This window comes from Trichechus manatus, unplaced genomic scaffold, assembly GCF_000243295.1.
Source record: "Trichechus manatus latirostris isolate Lorelei unplaced genomic scaffold, TriManLat1.0 scaffold00002, whole genome shotgun sequence".
In the NCBI taxonomy this organism is placed as follows: domain Eukaryota; kingdom Metazoa; phylum Chordata; class Mammalia; order Sirenia; family Trichechidae; genus Trichechus; species Trichechus manatus.
Genome location: NW_004443938.1, coordinates 37,327,323 through 37,351,652, shown reverse-complemented (window position 1 = coordinate 37,351,652; position 24,330 = coordinate 37,327,323). Strand labels below are relative to the sequence as shown.

General features: G+C 39.8%; 1 protein-coding gene across 2 annotated transcripts in view; it reads left to right on the top strand.

Annotated features, from left to right (window-relative positions):
- Nucleotides 1–24,330, top strand: part of PDE7B (phosphodiesterase 7B) — a 375,050-nt gene that overhangs the window by 258,863 nt on the left and 91,857 nt on the right. For both annotated transcript variants that reach the window (XM_004368891.2, XM_023729894.1), the window contains one exon: nucleotides 23,914–23,997. In XM_004368891.2, the coding sequence (XP_004368948.1) occupies nucleotides 23,914–23,997 (84 nt within the window). The remainder of the gene's footprint in view (nucleotides 1–23,913; nucleotides 23,998–24,330) is intronic.

Genomic DNA, 24,330 nt, shown 5'->3' with positions numbered 1-24,330 from the left:
AACAGGAAAAGAAATATCGGTTTACTAATCTTTTCCTGCGACATCACTTACTTCTTAGAAGCAGGAGAAAAAGAATTATTCTTTCTGTAGACACTACACATAGAGAATGAGACAGGAAATTCTTCTCTGTGTCTTGCCTTTGCACACTTTTGGTACTAATCTGTTTTAAAATTTATGGGGATTTGTGAAAAGCAGAGACAAAAACTTCTGAGGCTGGCAGCCCTGTTTGTCTAGTTTTTGCAATGCCCTGGGAGGCTGGGTGTTCAGAGAAACAATCCTGTGCCTGGCTGTCTTTTTGGCTGATGGAGTTAGTTAACATCCCCAGGCAGATATGGAAATCTTGACTTTCATCAGTAGGATGCTAGCTATCCAGGGAACGCAGCGCTAAAGGCAACGTCGTGGAAAGAAAAGTCAATACTGAAAAGTAAAGGGAGTTTACAAAGCTCTCACCCTGTTCCGAGGACAGCTCCACTTCTGCTACTGTGAAATGAATGTTAGGTGTCGTATTTACTCCCTGCCTTTGCCCCACTTTAATCCCTGGCTTCACAGCACTCCAACTCCCTGTGTGACATTGAGAATGACCGAGCGCAACCGGTGTGGCCGCGGACTCAGGCAGTATTTTATAATTCACACCACCTTGGTGATTACTAAGCTCGGAGCTTTGTGAGTGTTTTGGATTGCTCATTCTCAGAATGTTTGCCCATCCTCTTATGGTTTGGCTTTATTGGCCAAGTTTTACAATTTCCTGCTGGGCTTGTGATTGCTTCTTTCTTACACAGGTATTTTTAACCTTTGTCCAGCAGACAGTTATTCTGCAGCACTCTCTAACAGGCGCCACTGAAATGCCTCTTTGTCAAAAGAGAACTCTTCCCCCTATTTTGTTTTCTGTGTCTGGGTTTTGTACCTGGGTAACTGGCGTTATAACTCTTGTACTTGGGGGATACTTTGGCACTCGACACCATTCTGAATAGTCTGTACTTTTCTTTTGCGTCTCTTATACTAGTAAGTCCCTTCCTGTTCTAGGACAAAGGTAGTAATAATTTCAGTATTCTAGTTCTTTTCTTAATGGTTTTTTAAATATTCCCTTGTGCTATCTGCTTTGTTCCTTCATTCTCCTTCTTTTTTCCATTTTGGTCCCATATTGAAACTTTGCAAAAGTATACACATCACAGCATTGGTATCTGCAGAGGCCTAGCTTCTCTTTTCCCCACCAAGACATCCGTGATAATTTACAGAAGTCTTGACATCAATCTAAATAGGAATGTACATTTCATCTGAAGGTGAATTTTAGTTGCATCTCCACTGATGAAGGATTGAAGATGCAGATATTTTATTCAGAATACAAAATGTAAAAAGAAAAATAATATTATTAGAGACACTCAGCAACAGCTTGAGAATGTCAGCAACTAAAGCTGTGTGCAAACAGTGCCAAGGTAGATGGGACAGCTGCTTTGGGAGAATATTGAGAAGCCAGCTGTTATTCCCATTGGCACAGGAATGGGCCAATCACCACCCAGACTGCAGGAAACCTGTGCCAGATTCTGGGAGAAAGAGCACCTTCACATGCCAACTAGAAAAGAGCCTTGTTGTCTCCATGTGTCACAAGGATTTTTGCGATTGCTTGTGAACTATTCTCTCTTATAACCTCTCACTCCTTCTTCATAGGTTGTAGTGAGAAAGAACATTGGGGAGAAAACATCCTTTTCTTTCATTTTACATTGTTATAACAAATAATTTTATGGTTTAAATGTTGATTATAGCATGGCTAGGTATCTTACATCGATAACAGTAAAGATGCAAACAAATCCAAGTGAATTTTAAAGAGTGACTAATTCACCATCCCATACGGATCAGTCAATTTTCCCAAGCTCTCTATGTGGGAACTAGAAATTTTGGCTAACAAAAAGTAGTATTTCAATATTTCTGTAAAAAAATTGTTCATCTCAAAGCAGAGAAAAGAACATTTTCCCCTGTTTATTTATCACAAAGTAGGAAAAGCAAAAGATAATTTTCCCTAAAATATATTCTGACTTGGAGTTTAATTCCACAAAAATAAGGCCTAGTAAACTGTCACTTTATGTGAACAGTTCTTGAGATCTGAAACATTAACTTAGAGAAGCAATTAAAAAGCAATAGCTTCATGGCCCTACTTTTCAATATGTCTAAGCCACGCAAGTTTACTGATTCATTAAACAGTATCATAGTTTTCTCCAAAAGGGAGGTTAAAAAAAAAAAAAAAGAACCCTTCTCATATATATACATATTCCTAGTTCAAGGGTAATTTTGTTCTCCTATGTTTGTTTAGAGGTTGTAATGCAATGTAGAAATGTAGCAGAGTTATGTTCTGCAGTTAAAATTGGTAAATCTTTAAACAGGAAGGAAGGGAGGGAGGGGTGAAGAAAGGAAGAGGGAAGGAGCAAAAGAAGGAAGGTTGGGAAAAAGGGAAGAAAGAAGGGAGGGAGGGAGGGAAAGAGAAAGAAGCAAAGTGATTATATTTTCCATTGTTTCAACAAGTCAATACTAGTTTTCTCTAAATTACCTATGAAAGAGTGGCGAACCAGTGGTAAATCTGTGGGGTGGTCCATTCCTTTGCCAGCGCACCAGTACCTGTGAGACCTCAGATTCAGTGTTATTCTGAGTATTGCTTTTAACAGGGACAGCTTCAAAACAAGCAGGTAGGTTGCTAAGGAGCATTCCTGAAAATTGGCAGGATGGAAATAGGTGAGGATGGAGATAAAAATATACTAAAGACTCAGTTTGGGGAATGAAGTCCTAGGTTAGAGCACGTTAGAATACCAGAGGTTAGAGAGAAGAGGCTAACCCATAATGAAGGAGTAAACCAGTGTGGCCTTCTTTGGGGAGATATTACAGACAATTTCTCTGGATATCAGGAGAGGGAAAAAAAAAAAACTTATTTCAAAACTTCACAAACACTAATTGAAGATCTCCTATATGTGTTGCATTGTGCTGGGCACTCCCTCCTGGAGATCAAACACACAGCCCCTGACTCAGGGAGAGCTTAAACCACTTGAGGAGAAAAGGGGGGGCCACATTAAAAATTTTCAAAGCAAAATGTAAGGCAACATTTCCACAAATGTCATAAGGCAAAATGGGATTAAAAGTCAAGTGAAGAAAAGACCACGTATTATATAATTCTATTTACATGAAATGTACAGAATAGGGAAATCTATAGAGATAAAAAGGAGCCCTGGTGGCACAGTAGTTAAAGCATTCAGCTGCTAACCAAAAGGTGGGCTGTTTGAACCCACCAGCCGCTCTGCAGGAGAAAGATGCGGCAGTCCTCTTCCATAAAAATTACAGCCTAGGAAATTCTGTGGGACAGTTCTAGTCTGCCCTGGAGGGTCAAAATGAGTCAAAATCAACTCCATGACAACAGGTTTGGGTTTTTTGTTTGTTTTTACTATAGATAGAAAGTAGATTAGGGGTTGCTTATGGATGGGGATAGGGATACGGGGCACAGGAGGATGATAGCTGAAAGGTACAGGGTTTCTTTTTGAGGTGATGAAAATGTTGTAAAATTAACTGTGGTAATTGTTGCAAATATCTGTGAATATACTAAGAACCATTGAAGTGTATGCTTTAAATGGGTGAATTGTATAGTATGTGAATTATATCTGACTAAAGTTGTTGTTGTTGTTGTTTTTTAATGTAAGGTAATAAAATTGGGGGGAATTTTTTTTTTTTAAGCCAGCTAAATGAAAGGAGCATTAAATATTCCAGGACTGGTTCTTCTTCCTCAGGGCCTCTACCCCCAGCCTGTCCTCCTCTCCCACCAACCCACAGGAAACAAAACAGACGGAGCTCTCAAATATTCTTGCTCACCTAGAAACAGTGAAATACAAGTAAAACTCTTCAGAGAACACAGGTTTCTCAATTTCAACCGCGTTGGAAGCCCACTTAAATGTGAAGCTTGTTGGGTCCCATCTCAGTCCTAGGAGAACTGTGAGTTTGTGAATTACTGCCCAGATTCTTTTCTAAACAAAAGGGCTTTAGCTCACAACAACACAAACTCTTGGATAAAAAGAGTAGACGTTCAAGCCCTCTGAGGCCCTCTCGTAAATAACAAAAAAGATTGGCACCAGGTAGGTCTTACCAGTGACTAGAGCATTTACAAAGTTCTTCTATTTGAATTTATTTCAAGCAGTCAATAAATAAATGGTTCCATGCTATTAAAAATGGAGAAAAGAGACTACAAACAAGTGCTTCTACCTCCTGCAATTTGGTCCATTTCCCCAGCTCCCTTCTCAGAGAAAGATGTAATTGTTCACTTGATGACCCTGGTACCCAGCATATTTTCTTTGGGGCCATCTGTTGAATATTATTTTTGTATAAAGCCAAGTAAATGAATGGGGAAGTTGAAAAACATAATCAGAATGTTATATTGACACCGTTGTAGAGTTTCCGAACGTCGAAAAACAAGAAATGAATGGGAATGAGTTTGCCAAAATAAACATTTTATGCATCTTTATATAGGGCACATTCTCAGGTAGAAAAAATACACTAGGATAAAATTAAATAACTAGTTACTGAACTTTTTTAAATTTATTTATGACATATATTTGTCCCACTTAGGCAGAATTCTTACCTTCAAGGACTTACATTTTAAACATTTACTTTGCTTCTTTGTTTGTCTTTTTATCCCGTCCTTATTTACTATGTCTAGTGCTCAGAGAAGGCACTTTCAGCTATTTGGTAGGAGCTACAAATATTCTACGCCAACCACAGGCATATAATCCTCCCAGGAGCCATCCGCCTTTCCAAACTGTCTGTCTTAGTGATAAACATGGTAATTGCTAGTGATTGTGTAGGCTTTCTGAGATGCTGCAAGACACCAAATGAGATTTTTTAAAATAACCCAAGAGTCCTATATTAATGTTAACCTTGAATGACCCAGAGGTGACTGTTTTGTACCATCAGGGATGATATCCATCTAAATTATCCTTTTCTTCTTCTATCAAGTAGGATAGCAGAGAGCCCTTCACATGGCTATGTGAAAGGCTAATTTGTGTGGAGCATCAAAATTTGGGGAAAGAAGCTATGCTGGAAGTTCTAGAGAAAAAACAAACAAACAGAAGTCTTCTGTAAAGTTGAGGAGGATGACTTATTGCAAAAGGTGTACTACAAACTGAAGGTTCTCGTTTCGGAATTTGGAGAATTTGTGCTTTAATTGAAGGGATTGGAGGGATATGAGATGACTTCACAGATTCTGTTATGATAAAGTTTAGGCTTTGTATCATTACCTGTTTTTTTCTTCAGAACTTGAATTGTGACTTCCCTATAGTACATAGTAAGAAATAGAGCTGTATCTTATTGTGCTCTTAATCTTATCGGTAAATTCATGGTAAATATTTTTCAAGAGGAGTAACTTTTCTTATTTTTGTTATAGCTTTGTATTCAATGAATACAAAATGTTGTCAAAGTCCTTCCTCAGCTCTGATTTGGCAAATCCAAGAGAAAGAGCACCAGTTACCCTTCTAAGTCAAAACAGGTCATATGCAGAGTGCCCTGATTTTTATTTAACAACCAAACTTCTCATCCCAGGGCCAAATTCCTTATCTTCACCACAGACTACCTAACCTCCCTGTCTCTCATTCCTCCACCTCTTAGATTCTCTTTGCCCAAACAAACCACTTTATCACCTATTTCCCCATTTGCTGCTCTGACCCTTCTTAATTCTGTTCTAGAAGTTCATTATCACTCGAAATTTTCACTTTTTCTTTTCCAAATTTTCTGCATGTTTTTCTGTTCTACAAAGCTTTTCCTAACTCACTAGAGCAGTGATGATCCATTCACCCAAATCAAGTACCCAAATTCAAGCAAGACACAATTCATAAATGTCCGAAAGATGATGCTTATTATAAATATTTGCTTTTCCCTGACGTCTCATCTCTGTTTTGCTGGATGATTGTGCTTTGGGGTACGTCCTTTTACTTGTGTGTTCAGTTACAAAGTGGGATATGCATCAGTGGTTCTCAACATTGTCTCCCCATTGAAGTCAACTTTGTAGCCTTTGGTAAAACCTACCTAGTGTTAATCTTTGTTGTTATTTATGAGAGGGCTTCCGAGAGCTTGAATGTCTACTCTTTTTATCTAAGAGTTTGTGTTGTTGTGAGCAAAAGCCCTTTTGTTTGTGGGCAGTAACTCACAAACACACAATTCTCCTAGGACTGAGTTGGGACCCAGCAAGCTTCACATTTAAGTGAGCTCCCAGTGTGGTGGAACTTGAGGAATCTGTGTTCTCTGAAGAGATTTACTTTGTAAAATACCTATGCCCGGACTCACTCCCGACCAGTTAAATCAGAACATCTGAATGAAAACAACAGATAATATGTGGAATAGAGTAGAATGTTGGTCTAATTTCTTTTCCCTTCCTATCCTGGGTTGAAGAGGGAAAATCTCTACCAGTTTGAAACTATAATGGCAAGAAAATAAAGAGAACAAACATATTCTAGTTACTAGTTAACAACTGCTGACCCATTATGATAGAAGGTTGAGGGTGAGAAACCGTTTATCTTTTCCCAGGCCACTGCCATGTCAATCCAGAGGAAGAAAAAAAAGTTTACTTTAAATAATGGATCCCCATTTTCTACTCATTCTTACTACACGTTTCTATGACCCACACCCCACCTTGCCCAGCCCCTACTCATGAGTAGTAAGATTCTCTGAAGATTAATTCTATGATTTTCTGAAGTGTGATGCTCTCAAGAAGCATATATTCTAATAGGTCAAAAATATATTATGTCTCTGCGTTATTTCCAAGGTTATTGTTGTTGTTAGTTGCCATAGAGGCGGCTTCAACTCATGGCAACTTCATGTATAACAGAACGAAACATTGTCCAGTCCTGCACCATCTTCATGATCACTGGTATGGTTGAGTCCATTGGAGCTATTATGTCAGTCTATCTCACTGAAGGTTTCCCTCGTTTTTGCTGATCTTCTACTTTACCAACCATGATGTACTTTTCTAGCGATTGGTCTTTTCTGATGACATGTCCAAAGTTGTCTTAATTATATAGGTAAGAGCTTCCCAAACAATATATTGTAAATGGGTTCCAGTGTGCTGAGATATTGATCCTCCTAAGTCTCCAGAGTGGCCAGACAAGCTTAGAACAACCAAGATCCTAGTTCAATAGGCTCTGGACATGAGCAACCAAATACATTTATCCCAGTGTAGTATCAAATGTTGTTTTCTATCTGTGCTGTGGAGTGAAAGAACAGAAAGGCCCTGGAGAGATACAGATGGTAAAATATTGAGTGTCTGAAATAATAAACAATACAGAGGACCAAGTATGTACTCAGTGTGCAATAAATTATAATTTCTGCAAATAAATTCAACCAGTTACAAGTACACATGCAGGAGTAAAGCAGCATGTCAGGTATGGAAAACTAAGCAATTAGCTCTAAAAGAAATTGCCCCCACCCCCGATATCACCTGGCAGCATAAAAATCATTGTCATTATATTATATTGCTTATAGTCCCAGTAATCCCTAATAATGTATGAGTACAATAGATTTATGATAATTTGTCAGTGAACATTGATTGAAAAGGAGTATTATTATTTATTTATATACCATCTCCAAAAGAATTATCTCAACATATTTGGGTGAGTTTTTCAGTTCCAGTTCTCAAATTCAGACAGATTAAAATCACGTAATTAGGTTTGGACATGGTTTAATTATCACAAAGACGGGAGTAGTGTATTGCAATTCACAAAAAAGGGAATTCCGGGCATGGTTAGACTTTGAAAAAGAAGATTTTAAAAAGTGAGATATATATGTTTCCATCGAAAGAGATTCAAATGGGTTATAAGTCTCAATAATGATAGAAAACTCTAAAGACAAATTTATTATAATGTATATTCATTCAGTTAACTCAGGAATTATTTTCCCAATGATGGCTAAGACATGCTCTCTGCTTTGAAGTTTATAGATAAGAAACATACAAATCACATTATACTGAGATCACAAAATATCTCAAAAAGCAAGAAAAGAGAAGTTCATCTAAAGAAGCCAATGAAAGTGTACAAAAAGTTTTATATTTTATCTACTTTTTAAATAGTCTTTTTTCCAAGTAAATGCTGTAAGCACATTATTCCAAGTATGTATCCTACATGGTCTAGCTTAATTAATTTTACAGATAAAATACTCCAAAATACACTTCTCCCTAATATCCATTATGTTTATATTTTAAATAATATATAAAATGTATTTTTTATTGCATATATTTATACAATTTTGTGGGCAACTTGTGTAAATGAAGTAGACGCGTGGCCATATGCCATGATCCGTTTTCCACCCACCTTCCCATTTGAGGCCAGGAGAATGTTTATTGTGGCTTAGCACCCTTTTCTAGAGAGCGCCTCGCACACACAGGCCCTACAAGAGTGCCTACACTGCTGAGTGATGAAACCACTCTGGTGGCAGCGAGCAAAGAGAGGAGTCACAGTAACAGGCTTTGGTGAGCGAGTGGATTTGCCATAACCTGGATGGAAAATGCAAAACAGGACCTGGGTTATGGGGGCAGATAATATATTCTTTTGGGGTATAAAAACCAAGCCAAACCCATTGCCGTCGAGTCGATTGCAACTCGTAGCAACCCTATATATTAAATGTACAACGCTCCCCCTACATTGTACTCTTAACACAGCAGCCAGCGCAACCGTTTAAAAATATTAGTCAGCTTATGTCACTGTCTTGTTCAAAACCCTCCTATATGTCTCCCGTTTCACTCTGAGTCCCTAACCTATGTGCCGCTCCCTCGCTCTTATCTCTCTGCCTTCATCTTCTCCCACTCGACCTTCACTCAGAGCTCTAGCGCAGTGGCCTCCTTGCTTTCCTAGAAGTGCCAGGCAGGCTCTTGTTGTCCCCCTGTGCTCGCTGCTCCTTCAGCTTGCGATGCTCCTCCCACATGGTCTCACGGCTTCTCCCTCGCTTCATTCAGGTCTTTGCTCTAAAGTCACCTTCCCAGTGAGCGTTTCCTAGACCCTTCCCCGTGTAAACTGAAGCCCCACCCCAGTCACCCTGCGCTCGCTCACCCCCCCTCCCGCTTTATTCTACCCCACAGGGCTTACATCACTTTCTTATACTAGGCAGTTTCCTTACTGATTTTATTTATTGTCAGCTTCTCCCCACTAGAATGTGAGTCCCATGAGGGCAGGCCTGTTACCTCTGTTTGGTTCACTGCTATATTCCCAGGTCTAGAACAGGGCCTGACAGAGAGCAGATGCTCAAAAACTAACTTGTGGCATAAATAGTGAATATTCAATTGGTCTATAGTCCAGAAAAGAAATTAGAACTTAGAGTCATACAGGATGAGCATGCAGGAGGTGATGGCAGCTAGAGAATTGAAGCAAGGGGGTCTCTAAGCTCTTTCTAGTGCTAAGATTTTTATCTAGGTACTACACACACAAGAGCCTTGGTGGTACAATAGTTCAGCCATGGACTGCTAACGAGACGGTTGGCAATTTGAACCTACCAGCAGCTCCGTAGGCCTGGCAATCTGCTCCCGTAAAGATTACAGCTTAGGAAACCCTACAGGCAGTTCTACTCTGTCCGATAGGGTCACTATGAGTGGGAATTCACTCGACGACACACGACCACACACACATTCCATGTAGATCGTCATAGACTCAATAATTTTCCCCAAATCAGTCCTCTCAGAAGATACTTGAAAAACATGTTTCGTGGACAAATGTGTTTGGGAAATGCTGTATGAGCTCACCTTCTTGGATATTCACAGTGCAAATTAACTTATTAAAAAGTCCGAGAAATTCTGCAATTCAAAAAAAAAAGTTTGATTTTGTGACACCTGTTTCTCAAACACCTTTAACTACCACCAAGAACCCACTGCCCTTGAGTAGATTCTGACTCATAGTGACCCTGCAGGACAGAGTAGGACTGCCCCATAGGGTTTCCAAAACTATAATCTTTACAGAAGCAGACTGCCACATCTTTCTCCCACAGAGCGGCTAGTGGGTTCAAACCATTGACCTTTTGGTTAGCAGTGGAGCGCTTAACCACTGTGCCACCAGGGCTCCCATTTAACCACCAAACACCAAACCCATTGCTGTCCAGTAGATTCTGACTCATAGTGACCCTATAGGACAGAGTAGAACTGCCCCGTAGGGTTTCCAAGGAGGATTTGGTGGATTCAAACTGCCAACATTTTGTTAACAACCAAGCTCTTAACCACTGCACCACCAGGGCTCCCAATTAATGGCAGCACCCTTTAATTCATATAATGTTTAATCACGCATCAAAGAATGATGTTCCTCAGAACACACTTTAACACTGACCTTGATGTATATGGCAAAGTCAAATATTACATAACATAAATTATAATAGTAAAATATAAAATTTATATATTTAATATTCATATAGAAATATCATGAAAATATTATTAATAATAAAAACCTTCTTACAAAGTGATTTACAAAGTAGTTTTATTCATGTGATTTCATTTTATTCCTGCCTTCTGTGAGGTTGTTTTTGTTGGTTGCCACCGAGTCGATTCTGACTCTGGTGACCCCAGGTGAGCACAGTAAAACTGCTCCATAGGGTTTTCAAGTCTGTGACCTTCCAGAAGCAGATCACCAAGCCTGTCTTCTGAGGTCCCTGTGGGTGGGTTCGAACCTCCAACCTTTCAGCTAGTAGTCAAGTGCTCAGTAGTCATCTATGCCACCCAGAGACTCCTCTGTGAAGTATACAGAGCACACGTTATTATCCATATTTAACAAAAAGAAGACTGAATGAAGCCCAGCGTGGTTATGACTTACCAAGGTCATACAGGTAGTAAAGAACTTCTCATGCGATTGATTCCTTTACTTTGTGATATAGTTTTAGTTAGTTATATAGTTAAGGGTACAGGCTGTGCTTTCAAGCCTGGCCTCTCCACTCACTGGCCATATCATCTCAGAGGGTTATTTAACATCTCTGTCTCTCTCGGTGGGAGTCCCTGGGTACCAACAGATAGTACGCTCAGCTGCTAACCAAAAGATTGGAAGTTCAAGTTCACTGAGAAGCACCTCAGAAGATAGGCCTGGCAATCTATTTCCAAAAAATCAGTCATTGAAAAATCTATAAAGCAAAGTTCTATTCTGACATGCATGGGGTCACCATGAGTAGGGGTCGACTGGTCTGGTCTCTCAGAAACTTCATTTGGAAATCACAGTGATAATTATACTTATTTATTTTGTGTAAGTGTGAGTTAGTGTGAGGATTAAATGAGTCAATTCCTGAAAAGTACTTCAAACATTACCTAGAACACGGTACATACTCAGTAAATGCTAGCTCTTACTGTAGAAGTATAATTTCCTGTTTTTAATAGCAATATAGTATTCTATAACATGGATGTAATAGAATCCATTCAACCATTTTCCTACTGAATCCAGTTATCACCATCTGTTTCCTTCTGAAAAACAAACAAAAAGTGAACAACACTTGGAGCTTGAAAGAATCCCAAGTGCCATGTTGAAAGCGATGCCTGGAATAAAATACTCCCAAATACTTCCTGGTCCTGAGCAGGCTCCAGTCATGAGTGTGATGGCCTGATGCTCCCTCTCAGGTCAGCAGATTTGGTGTGGAAGTCTCCTAAGAAAAGACTCTCTCGTGGGACTTAGAGTATTTCCTGCCGGTGATCAGCAACATCTTTTCCTGTAGTATTTTGGCAGGTTTGTCTTTGTTCCCGTCCAGAATCAGGAAGTTCAGAAGCACATGAAAACAAACAATATATAAAAATTCTTCTCTCAAATTATTCGCAGTTCAAAAAATTAAGAAATTATTCAGTGATATTGGGATTTGGCTGGCATTTTACTGCATTAATTATGCTTACCCTCATCGATGTGCCCATCCTTTTTTTTTTCTCCCCATCCAATACTTGTCTCGGCAGTGATTTCCATTAGATTTTCTTTTTTTTTTCCTAAAGTATATTCAAGTATAGGAAGTGGTTAGACAGGCTATCACTATTTTTTGTAAAAATTTACAGGCATTTTCATGACCTGGACTGTTTTATCCTCAAGCCATTCTCCAGTGATATTTTATTATTAATATTATTCTTAGAGATTACTACTATTCTTAAGAACAGCATGATTTTTTTTCCTAAAAATCCCTTCTGTCATTTCAATTGGTCATAGACCAATCGCAAGCCAACATTATAAAATGCTGCTTTTCAAAGTGTTACTCATCATTCAAGAGCCATCTAAAAATCAGCTCCTTAACAAAACCTTCTCAAGTCCCCAACTCCATGTCATGTCCAAAGGATTCTGCTTCTATCTCTCATTCCAGTCACTCAGTTAAATCCAATAGACTTTTATCAATCATCACTTCACTTGCTCCTTCAGCAAGATCTGTCTGGAAACCATGGACTCTGCCATGAGGCAGTGAGCTTCTGGTTTTCCTCCTACCTCCATGGCCACCCCTCTCTGTCTCCTTTATAGACTCCTCCTCTAGCAAGACATTAAATGTTACAGTTCTCCAAAGGCAAGTGCCGGGCCCTATTCACTTCTTGCTTTCACTTCCTCAGCAACTTCATAAATGCTTTACTTACAAGTTTCTATCTCCAGCCCAGATATTCCCTCTGAGCCCCATACCCATATGTCCAACTGCCTACTTGACATTTTCACTTAAAAATCGCAATAGCACTTACGCTCAATACAGCCAACATTGAGCACATGAACTTCTCTCTCAAACTTGGTCCTTCTGGAAATCCCTTGTCCTGTAATTAATACAAACAGCGATCCAATTATGTCAGCCAAAAATCTAGGAATTATCCTGCAATTATTTCCTCTCCCTCAGCCCTCATATGCAATTCCTCACCAAATCTCATCAATTTTACCTACTAAATATCTTGAAAGTCTGTTCACCTCTCTCTACCAACACCATCGCTCTAGTCCAAGCCACCATCTTTTCTTACTATTGCAGTGATCTTTTAATTAGTCATTCTTGTCCCCTCCAATCCATCCTCTATACTGTACCCAAAATTCTTTTTTCAACATGCAAATCTGATCACATCATCATCCTGTTAAAATTATTCCATGGCTTCTTAATTCTTTTGGAATAAAGTCAAACTCCTCAGTCTGTCCTACAAAGTCCTGACACCTCTCCAAACTCATTTTGCACCATGCCGTACCTTGCTGTGTTCTCTTTGCTATGAGATACGTGGCCTTGTTAGGTGCCTCAGATAGACCATCCCTCCTGCCATAGGACCTTTGGACATGCACTCCCCTCTGCCTGGAACGCTGCACCAAGGGTGATCATATAATGTATGGTTCAAGCCAGGATATTTTTGAGAATGAACAGGAGCACTATTACTATTACTCCAGGCAGGACACAGGCATAAATCAGAACTTTCTAGGACTAATTGGGACATATGTGTTGTCTTAAACTAACTCCTTTTCATCCACCAGATCTCAGCTCAAATATCACCTCTTAAGAGAAGTTCCCAACAACCTTGTGATGAAGTGAAGTCCTTGTTACCGCTTTTTTAACACAATACACTTCTCTTTTGTTCCACTAACCAAAGTTGCAACTTTACATTTATGCGTATGATTGTTCTGTCCTAGTCCTCCACTAGACTGTAAATTACATGAGGCCAAGACTGTTCCCATGGTTCCTCTCCAGTTTATTTCCTCCCACAAAATATTATCTATTGTCAGTATCATCTATCTTAAATATCATTTATCAGATGAAGAGCATGAAATAACTCTCTTCGAGAATTCCTTTTTTCTTGTGATTGACACAATCAACCATCCAGTTATGCAAGACAGAAATTTAGGAACTATTCTTGACATCTTCCTCTCCCTCATCCCCCACGTGCAATCTCTTGCCTCATTCATTTTCTTTGTAGCCTCTTCTCTCCTCCTACTTCTCTCTCTTTGCCTTCTTCTCTCTTTCTCCTCCCCCGCCTCTCCTGCTATATCATTAATTTTTTTCAGAAAGCTACATACTCATCAGATGAAAAGAACATCTCTTCCTACTAACAAACAGCATTGGATTCTGAAAACAGCATTGCCAATTTAAATTGTTTGCCTGTACTCACAGAAATATGCTTACTGGAGAGCTAGTGTAAGAGTCTGAATTATACCTTTAACCATAGATCTAAAATGTGAAGGCTTTTTAAATGTAAAAATCATATTTGATTTAAAAATTGAGCATTAATGTTCTGCTCTCAATTCTACTGTTGTTGTTGTTACCCAGATCACACATTCCCAAAAATAACTCCTTGGGTTATTCCCCTTCTTCCCAGTCTTTGTAAGTAGACATGTTCTTCGTGTTCTTTTAAGTTCTTTTATAGCTTTTGGAATTCTCTTTAGGCATTCTTGTTCAGTATCTTTTTTATTAGACTCCTGTGTTCCCGATGATTAAAACTCACTTCTCTCTCATTTTCTCTCTGAAAAAGCATCAACTGAAAAATATGGATATTACCTGTTGGCACTAGTCTGAGTTAAAATTGACCTTACCTACTTTGGAGAATAAAGGAATTGCTATTACATATTTGCTTTTGCAGCATTCAAGTCCCAAAATGCATATTTATCACAAAGTATTTAACAATTCTAAGCTAAAGCTGTGAGATAGTACAGTATTGTTTGAGGACTCTAACTTCATGAAACCTCCCTTTTCTTGGACTCTGATATAAAGGTAAGGGTTTTAAAAAGTAGGCAAAGTTTAACATGTGGTGAATTCTTTCTTTTGTTCCTTTTACCAAAAGTGTGGTTCTGGAATGACTAAACCCTGACTTGTCTCTCTCCTACGCAGGAAGCTCTCTCAACGACAGTGCAGGAATACATATATAGCTAGAGAAAAACAGACCAATGGATATGAAGTTTCCCACTCAGCCAACTCAACACATAGTCCTTAGTCACCAGACAGGCCTAGCCTCACTCAAGACAGTGAAGCAGGAGATTGAACCTCCATATGTTAAATTTGGCTCTAGTCAGCCATCTTGGATTTCATGTAAATCATAGTCCTCAGGATAATAATCTCTACCTGAATTATCTAAATTGACTATTTACACATGCCTGGGTGGCACAAATGGTTTAACACACTTGGCTCCTAACTGTAAGGTTGGCAGTTTGAGTTCACCCAGAGGCACCTTGGAAGAAAGGCCTGGTGATCTACTTCTGAAAAATCAGCCACTAAAAACTCTAAGGAGTATAGTTCTAGTCTAACACATGTCACCATAAGTCAGAATCAACTCTACTACAACTGGTTTTTTTTTTTTTTTTTTTACTATATCATAAATCTATGGAGTGATTAAATTGAACAACTTCCTTCTCTTTGTTTGGCTAGATAAACATCTTAGAAATAACTCACACTGCTAATTCTGAGAGTAGTCATCTAAAATTTACAAAGGTACAAGCTGAGGCACTGCAGTGTGGCTAAAGTTCTTGTCTGAGATTTGGGGATCTGGGTTCTCTCTGCCTTCATTTTGCAAGTTGTAGCAGTGACATGAATTAATAACATGCTAAGAAAGCTCAAAGGAACACATTCCATGAGAGCTTCTTCTTTTCCACCATATACGGGCTTCTCCGCAATTTCTTCATTCTGACACTACCACCATCTCATCTTCCTTGTTCCTTAGTTATGCCCCTGTGATGAATCTCTATAGATCAGTAAGTTCTCTGAAAGCTGTTTACATCAGAACTTCATTATCTTCTTCATTTGTCTCGGATGCAATAGGAGAACAGTAGCTGCTGCTCTGTCCCTTCCTTACCCCTCTCCCCACCCTGAAACGACCTCAACACCACAATTGGGGCGGGATTCTGGCTCTTGTCATGTGGCCTGTGTTTCAGCCACTGTAAGTTGTCATCGCTGTCAGAATCTCCACCCTCTCTGCTAGTTACATAAGAGGCCACATAAATGTCTGCTCCCTAGCTCAAGCTTTTATTAAACAGAGACAGCACAAGGGGCCAAGTGGACAAGAGGTCCATCCTGGAACCACGTCCCCTGGGAAAGTAAGCGGCTGTCTCCAGGCCTTGGCTCCTACAATGACTCATTTCTCAGTGTGTGTTTGCAGCCTTAAATACCCAAGGACGACATGTTACGTTTTCAGCCCAAAGGGGCAAAAGAGAAGCAGCCCTTTCAAAATAAGAATTCCCCTGCTGTTTGTTTCATTTAGGAACACAATAAGAACAGACCGAGGACATGACTCGGCTGTCAACGCTTCCTACCCTGCTTCCACAGTACCTGCCATGTGCCAGAAAAAAATGTTTCTCAAGTTAAACAAGGCCTTAATGAATAGTCAAAATAATTGTTTAGCTTGGATATCAGGCCCTAGGTAAATAGATGATTGCCTGAGACCACAGGCCAGTAAAAGCAGTTCAGCAGGACACCACTTGTTCTGTTCTTCCGACATCAACTCAGAGGCATCAGCTCCTCCAGGGACTGTTGTGATTGAATTACTTCTCTCTGCCAACCAGCATGTTAAGGCCATTTAGTATCGAAAGAGACTCATCAAGACAGGGAGAAGGATAGAAAACTTTCTGTACTGGAAATATATAATTAACACGTTAAATAATTTTACTATATTAGAGCCTCAATTAACTAAGATGCTCACTATATGGAATATTTGATTTGTTTTTATTTAACTTTCTGTGTTGGAAATTTTCTAAAATACATTGTTAGCCCACTTAGAATTGTCCTGCCTTACTAAATATAGTAATATAGTATTTTTTAAGTGATTTAATCTTTTTATAAAACAATAATCTACTATGCCTGTCTTAGTTATTTAGTGCTGCTATAACAGAAATACCACAAATGGGTGGCTTTAACAAACAGAAATTTGTTTTCTCACAGTTTAGGAGGCTGGAAGTCTGACTTCAGAGTGCCGGCTTTAGGGGAAGGCTTTCTCTCTCTGTAGGCTGTTGAGGAAGGTCCTTGTTTCTTTGAGCTTCTGCTCCTGGGCAATCTTCCTGTGGCTTGGCATCTTCCTTCCCTCATCTCTGCTTCTTTTGCTTGCTTGTTTAATCTCTTTTATAACTCAAAAGAGATTGATTTAAGACACACGCTACACTAATCCTGTCTCATTAACATAGCAAAGACAACCCATTCCCAAACAGGATTATAACCACAGGTATAGAGGTTAGAATTCACTATGAGTTGGAATTGACTCCACAAAAACGGGTGTATTTTGGTGAGACACAATTCAATCCATAACATTCTACCTTTGGCCCCCCAAAATTTATGTCCTTCCCATACACAAAACATGTTCACCCCATCACATCATCCCAAGTCTTATACCAACTCCAAGTTCAAAATCTCATCTTCTGAATCATCTAAATCAAATATGGGTGAGACTTTGGTGTATTCCATCCTGGGGCAAAATTCCTCTTCATTTGTGAACCCATGAAATCTAGACTACAAGTTATCTGCTTCTAAAATACATTGGTCGAACAGGCACAAGGTAGACATTTCCATTACAAATGGGGGAAATTGGAGGGAAAGAAGGGATAACAGGCACCCATTAAGTCCAAGAACCAGGAAAACAATTTACATTGGCTGTCAAGTCTTGAAAATAATCCTCCCTTCGGACCATCTGGGCAATGGACTTGCCCTCCAAACTCTAGGTGATGGCCACACTCACTGGATTCTGGGTAGAGGCCCCTTGGCCCTGGGCTTCAACTCCATCTTCCAGGCCCCCTGGGGTGGCAACCCTGCTCCGTTCACCCTATTTTCCTAGTCCATCTGAGTGGTGACCCCACCTCCTTGGCCCCAACAGGCCCAGTTCTTCTGCCCCTTGGGCATGGAAGCCCCACACCCTCACCTTTGGGTTGTGGCCCCATTCCCCTGGCACACCTTAACAACAGCCCCACACTCTAGAGCCAAGCTGGTGAAGATTTCACTCTTGGAAACCTAGGAGACTATGTCCACACCCTTTGAGATCCAGGAGACCGTGGCCCCACCCTTTGAAACAGATGTACCTCCTTTGGCCTGTTTCCTGCTTGTAGAAGCCCAAGAGACAGAGAGTTTTCTTTCCTTTTCTCCTGTCTGTGACCCCTTCAGTCTAACCCAATGGGTTTTCTGCTGTAGTAGCTAGTTAGATCCATCAGTCACAGGCTTAATCTCTTTAACAAAAGATTATGTGGCCACATTCTTGAAGAAGATTCTAGGACACGTGTTCTTGGCTTGTACAACAGAATTTTCCAAATCTTTAAATTTTGCACTGTTCATTTTTAAGTCTATCTCCTTCCTCTCACATTTTACTATAAACGGCAAGAAGAAACCATGTAGCCCCTTTAAAATCTTGCTTAGAAATCTCCTCAGCCAGGTATCCAAGTTCATCTCTTACAACTTCTGCTTTCCACCAGACATTTGAACGTAATTCAGACAAGTTCTTTGCCACTACATAAAAAGCATTGCCCTTCCTCCTTTGTCCAGTCACGTGTACATCATTTTCTTTTAAAGCCTCACCAGAAACACGTTTAACATCCACATTTCTAACAACATTCTGTTGTTGGTACCATATACATTCTCTAAGATGATAGAGACTTTCCTTATAGCTCTGCTGTCTTTCTTCTGAGTCCTCACCAGAATTGCCTTTGACGTCCATAATTCTACCAACAGTCTCTTCAAGGCAATCTAGATTTTTACTATTAGACAGCTTAAAACTCTTCCAACTTTCACCCATTACCCAATTCCAAAACCACTTCCACATTGTAGGTATTTGTTAGCACAGCACCCTCACTTCTTTGTACCAAATTCTGTCTTAGTTATCTAGTGCTTCTATAACATAAATACCACAAATGGGTGGCTTTAACAAACAGAAATTTATTTTCTCACAGTTTAGGAGGCTAGAAGTCTGAATTCAGAGTGCCGGCTTTAGGGGAAGGCTTTCTCCCTCTGTTGGCCCTGGAGGAAGGTCCTTGTCTCTTTGAGCTTCTGCTCCTGGGCAATCTTCATGTGGTTTAGCATCTCCCTTCCCCCATCTCTGTTTCTTTTGCTTGCTTATTTAATCTGTTTTGTGTATCAAATGAAATTGACTTAAAACACACTTTACACAATCCTGACTCGTTAACATAACAGACAACTCATTCTCAAATGGGATTATAACCACAGGCATAGAGGTTAGGATTTACAACACATATTTTTGGGGGGCACAATTCAATCCATAACAATGCCTAAGGGCCATCATTTTGGTTATGAGTAATCAGCTTTTAGGACTCTAAGTATAGACAGTATATGAAGCACTGATACCAAATCTTTCAGGTGTGACTGTGAAGTTTGTTGTTGTTACTTTTGATTTGTTTTGTTGTATTTGTTTAGGGATGCACCTTGAATTCTGCTTAATTGAAAGTTTGAGTAAATTGGTTACTAGATAATTTCAGTTCTGCCTGATTTATTTTTTTTAATAATTGCTTTCCATTTCTTACTTAAAAGTAATAGATACCTTGTTCATCCAGAACAGGCTTTGCTTGTCTTACTCAGGCAGCCCAATTCCCCTGAGCTGCTATTTGAATAAGCACCAACAATTTGATTGAACCTCAGATTCATCAAGATGGGTGATTCCCCTGGTGTTCAGTTTCCAGGAATCATGATGAATATACATTTGACTTATTGGCAAATAGCAATCAAAGAATGCATTGGCAAGAAAATATTCATGCTTAACTGTTTATCTGGATAATACAGGAGAGTAACTGAGCACATAAGGTTTGAAATCAGATCTGAGTTTGAGCACAAGCTCTGTGAGCTTGGACCAGTTACCTAATGTCCACTGACTTCAGTTTCCTCATCTATAAAATGCTCTAATAATAATAATACCAAATTCATTGGGTTGTTATACAGATGATATGAGATAACGCATGTAAAATGTAAGCACCGCATAAGCATTCAATAAATGTTACCTATCATGTTGTTCCACCACCCATCTGTCAGTTTGTCGTACTGTGGTGGCTTGCATGTTGCTATGATGCTGGAAGCTATGCCACCAGTATTTCAAATACCAGCAGGGTCACCCATGGTGGACAGGTTTCAGCAGAGTTTCCAACTAGGAAGAAAGATCTGGAGGTCTACTTCTAAAAATTAGCCATTAAAACCCTATGGATTACAACAGAATATTATCTGATACAGTTCTGGAAGATGAGCCCCTAGATGGGAAGGCATCCAAAATGCACAGCGGCTGAAACAATGGACCAACAGTAGTGAAGAGAGCACAGGATTGGGCAGTGTTCTGTTGCACATGGGATCACCGTGAGTCAGAGCCAACTCAATGGCAACTAACAACAACAATCATGTTATTTTCCACACCTTATATTTTCCTCCCAACAACCCTCTGAGGGAGGCAAAACATTGATAATTGTGCTATATTACATACAAGAAAACGGAACCTCGAAGTGATTACCGATTTGTTCAGAGTCACCCAATATGACGAAACACTGATCTTCTCAGAAACAAGAGTCTCTTAATTCCTAGTCCGTCGTCCTCTCCTTCACCCATTCTGCCATGTGGTGCTGCCTCCGCACAGTTGCCCTAAATCTAAAATCATACACGATGATGGGTCTCCTCTGCCTTTGACTGTAAGTTGAATAAAGGGACTAAATCCCTTAAGAGGCTTTCAAATCTACATTGTTATTATATAGAAGATTTCTGGAAAAATGGTACCCTCAGAACTACTAGGTCAGGAGGAATTCTTTGGTAATACTAAGAAGAAAATACTAGTGGAGAAGCAATTTTCAAATCGTAAGCCAGAACCCCTGGGAGAAGCCCAAGGGATTATAACAACAGGGCAGCATATCCACAAGCCCAGTCAGCTTTGTCTGTAAACCAAGTGAATAGGTCCCATTCATGCACAGTTCTTCAAACGCATGTCAACCTTGCTGCCATTCATAAAATACAAACTCTCATTTAAAAGCAGTGCTGAATTTGTTACATCATTTTGACATGCTGTATTTTCTCAATAGAAATGCTATCTGAAGTACAATTTCTATCATGTAGGGGTCTATGACTTTTTTTCTTCCCATTTTAAAATTAGGTCTGCACCCTCCATAAGGTTAACAACAAATGGTATTGAGGAAAGAGCTCTGCCTATGAAATCTAACATCCTAAATTTAAGGGCTAACTGGTCGTTGTACAGTTGGTTCCGACTCCTGGTGACCCCATGTGTGTCAGAGTAAAGCTGTGCTCCATAGGGTTTTAAACGGCTGTTTTTTTGGAAAATAGATCACCAGGCCTTTCTTGTGAGGTGCTTTTGGGTGCGCTCAAACTTCCAACCTTTCAATTAGCAGCCAAGCACATTAACTAGTCGTACTACCCAGGGACTCCAGATTCAAGTGCTAGCCCTGCTAATTATAAGCTTAAAGCACCATCGATTCAGGCGGCTTTAATTAGAGTCATCAGATATTTACTGTTTGCTTTTAAGGGGCCTGGCCCTTAGCTGAGGCTACTGAAGTGAATAGTAGTCCTTTGCAGCCGTCTTCTCAGAGCCTCCACGTTCTCACCTATAAAGTAAGGAGAATAATAGTGGCCCTTCTCACAAGGCTATTCTGAGAATCCAAGGAGAGTAACAAGAAAATAAACAAACTGTGGTGTTTGTGAAAGTGCTCTGTAAACTTTTTAGAACCTTATAAACATAGAGTGTTCAAGACAACTACTGAGACGAAAGTGCTTCCCATCGCTTTCCTCCAACTGTTGGCCCTCCGCCCCCCGAACTTAACAAACGCTCATTGCATTCCTTTCTTTGTTGTCAGATTATATTCATTCATGAATATTTTTAAATGTACTTTTCCATCTCTTCCCTCCTCTTCTCACTTTGCTTAATCTCTTTTATTCCATAAATTGTTATATTCTTTAATATCAAGATGGCAATACAATATCAGAATACAGGAAGCATTAAATAAATCACCAACATAAAATTCAAAGCTTTGAATTTTTGAGTTAGGAGGGAGGAGAGAAGACTGTTCCTTCTCTTCACTCCTAGTCTGGGGGCCCAGTGCCACCTCAAGTCTCGGAAAAAGGGGGCTTATGAGATTGGACCCATTACTCCTGGAATTGAAAGGTTCCCTGATGTAGTTGTTCCAAAAATATATTAGGTCTAGTGTATTTCTACCTCTTCCCAATTCCATATTATACGTAATACTTGGTGAATTTGGTCTTTTCATCTACTCTTGCTGACAAGAACATTTCCTTAGAGTCTACTAAATCCTAAACAGCACACAAAGCGCTATCAAGAAATGCAAAAAACATAATTTGCACAATCCTTGCTCTGCAAGAGTTTAGAAAGAAGTGAAACCAGCAGTAATTGCCAGGCATCGAAGGTTATTTTGTTAATTAGACCCATTCTATACAGTGACGGAGCCCTAGCGGCACAGTGGTTAAGAGCTCAGGCTGCAGTTCGAATTCACCAGCCGCTCTTTGGAAATCCTATGGAGCAGTTCCACACTATCCTGTAGGGTGACTATGAGTCGGAATTGACTCAACAGCAACAAGTTTGTTTGTTTTTTGGTTTTCAGAAGCTCCAACAGTGACCCTTTAGAAGTGGATCTTAGCTTCATTTTACAGATGAGGCAACTGAGGTTCAGAGAACTAAATTTCCCAAGATCACACGGGTATCAAGTATCTGAGCCAGGTTTACACACACACAAAACCAAACCACTTACCATCAAGTTGATTCCTACTCACGGCGACCCCGTATGTTTCAGAGTAGAACTGTACTCCATAGGGTTTTCAGTAGTTGTGACTTTCAGAAGTAGACCACCAACCCTTTATTCCAAGGTGCGTCTGGGTAGATTTGAACCACCAACCTTAGTAGATGAGTTCTTAACTGTTTGTGCTACCCCAGGACTCCTTCAGATTTACACAAGGTCTGCTTTATTCCAGGGTCAATGCTCTTTCCACTCCATTGTGTTACCTCCCTGGCTAGAAAGGCGGGACCACATACCAAAAATGAAAATGAACACAAACATTAAAGGAAACCTACAAATAAATAAATCATAGAAACTCTACAGACTATTCCACTTACAAGGTAGCCAAGTGTCTGAAGTACTTGGAACTAGGCTGGTCATTATCTGGGGATGAAGGAAAGAGAAAAATTCTCAACAAATTCTAAAGCAGATCAAGGATACAACCCTGGAGACAAGGAAGGTAGATCCCAGTCAGAAAATAACTATGCTGGAACCAAGAGAAATGATACTGTAGGCAATTAAAATTTTCTAATAAACATAAGAGCTACAAGGAGCCCTGGTGCCTCAGTGGTTAAGCACTGTGCTGCTAACCAGAAAGGTCGGCAGCTCGAACTCACCAGCCACTCTGTGGGAGAAAAGTCCTGGCAAACTGCTTCCCTAAAAATTACAACCTAGAAAATGCTATGGGGCACTACTCTGTCATACAGGGTCACTATGAGTTGGAATCTACCCCACAGCACATAACAACAACAGCTACAATCCCAACACACCATTTGTCTTCCCAGATTAAGATGCTTCATCTTTATGACCCTGGGAAACATTTTAAAACTATGGAAACTTTGTAATTGCTAAAACATCTTTCAAGCAAATGTAAGCAAGATCTCTGCTTCATTCGTTACAGTATTGCCAAGTTCATTACTCAAAAACCAAACCCAAAAACCAAACCCATTAATGTCAAGTCCACGACCCTACAGGACAGAGTAGAACTGCCCCAGAGGGTTTCCAAGGAGCAGCTGGTAGATTTGAACTAACTTCCAACCTTTTGGTTAGCAGCTGAGCTCTTTAACCACTATGCCACCAGGGCTCCATGTTCATTACACTCAGCATTTATTAAATATCCCTTCCTACATAGAGCTCTCTTAAGCAAGGTGAATGGAATTCATTTTTCTCCTGCCATCTGGTGTTGGTTCTATTAACATAACTAGTTAAGAGGATTTACAGAAGAACAGTGAATACACTTGGCAACATTTTCAAACATTTGTTTGGATTTTCTGTTTTCTAGGAGATGTACGACTAAGGGGTCAGACAGGTGTTCCTGCTGAACGCCGTGGCTCCTATCCATTCATTGACTTCCGCCTACTTAACAGTGAGTAGTCAAGTGTACCTGGAAAGTAACAGATGTTTTCTTAAAAAAAAAAAAAAATGTATTTCCCTCTGAGCTTCAAAACCCTCTGAAGTCTGCCTTCCTTCCTCCATCTCTGTCATCCCAACTGGACCCTAACCCTTTGTCTCTCAGTTTCCTCACTAGTGAAATAATTCTGGTCCTGCCCTACCTCTCAGAGATTAAGGAGATCACGTCAGCTTTAAAAATTCAAATCTTATGCCCATCAACAGATGAATGGATAAACAAACTATGGTACATACACACAATGGAGTACTATGCAATGAGAAAGAACAACAATGAATCTGTGAACCATCT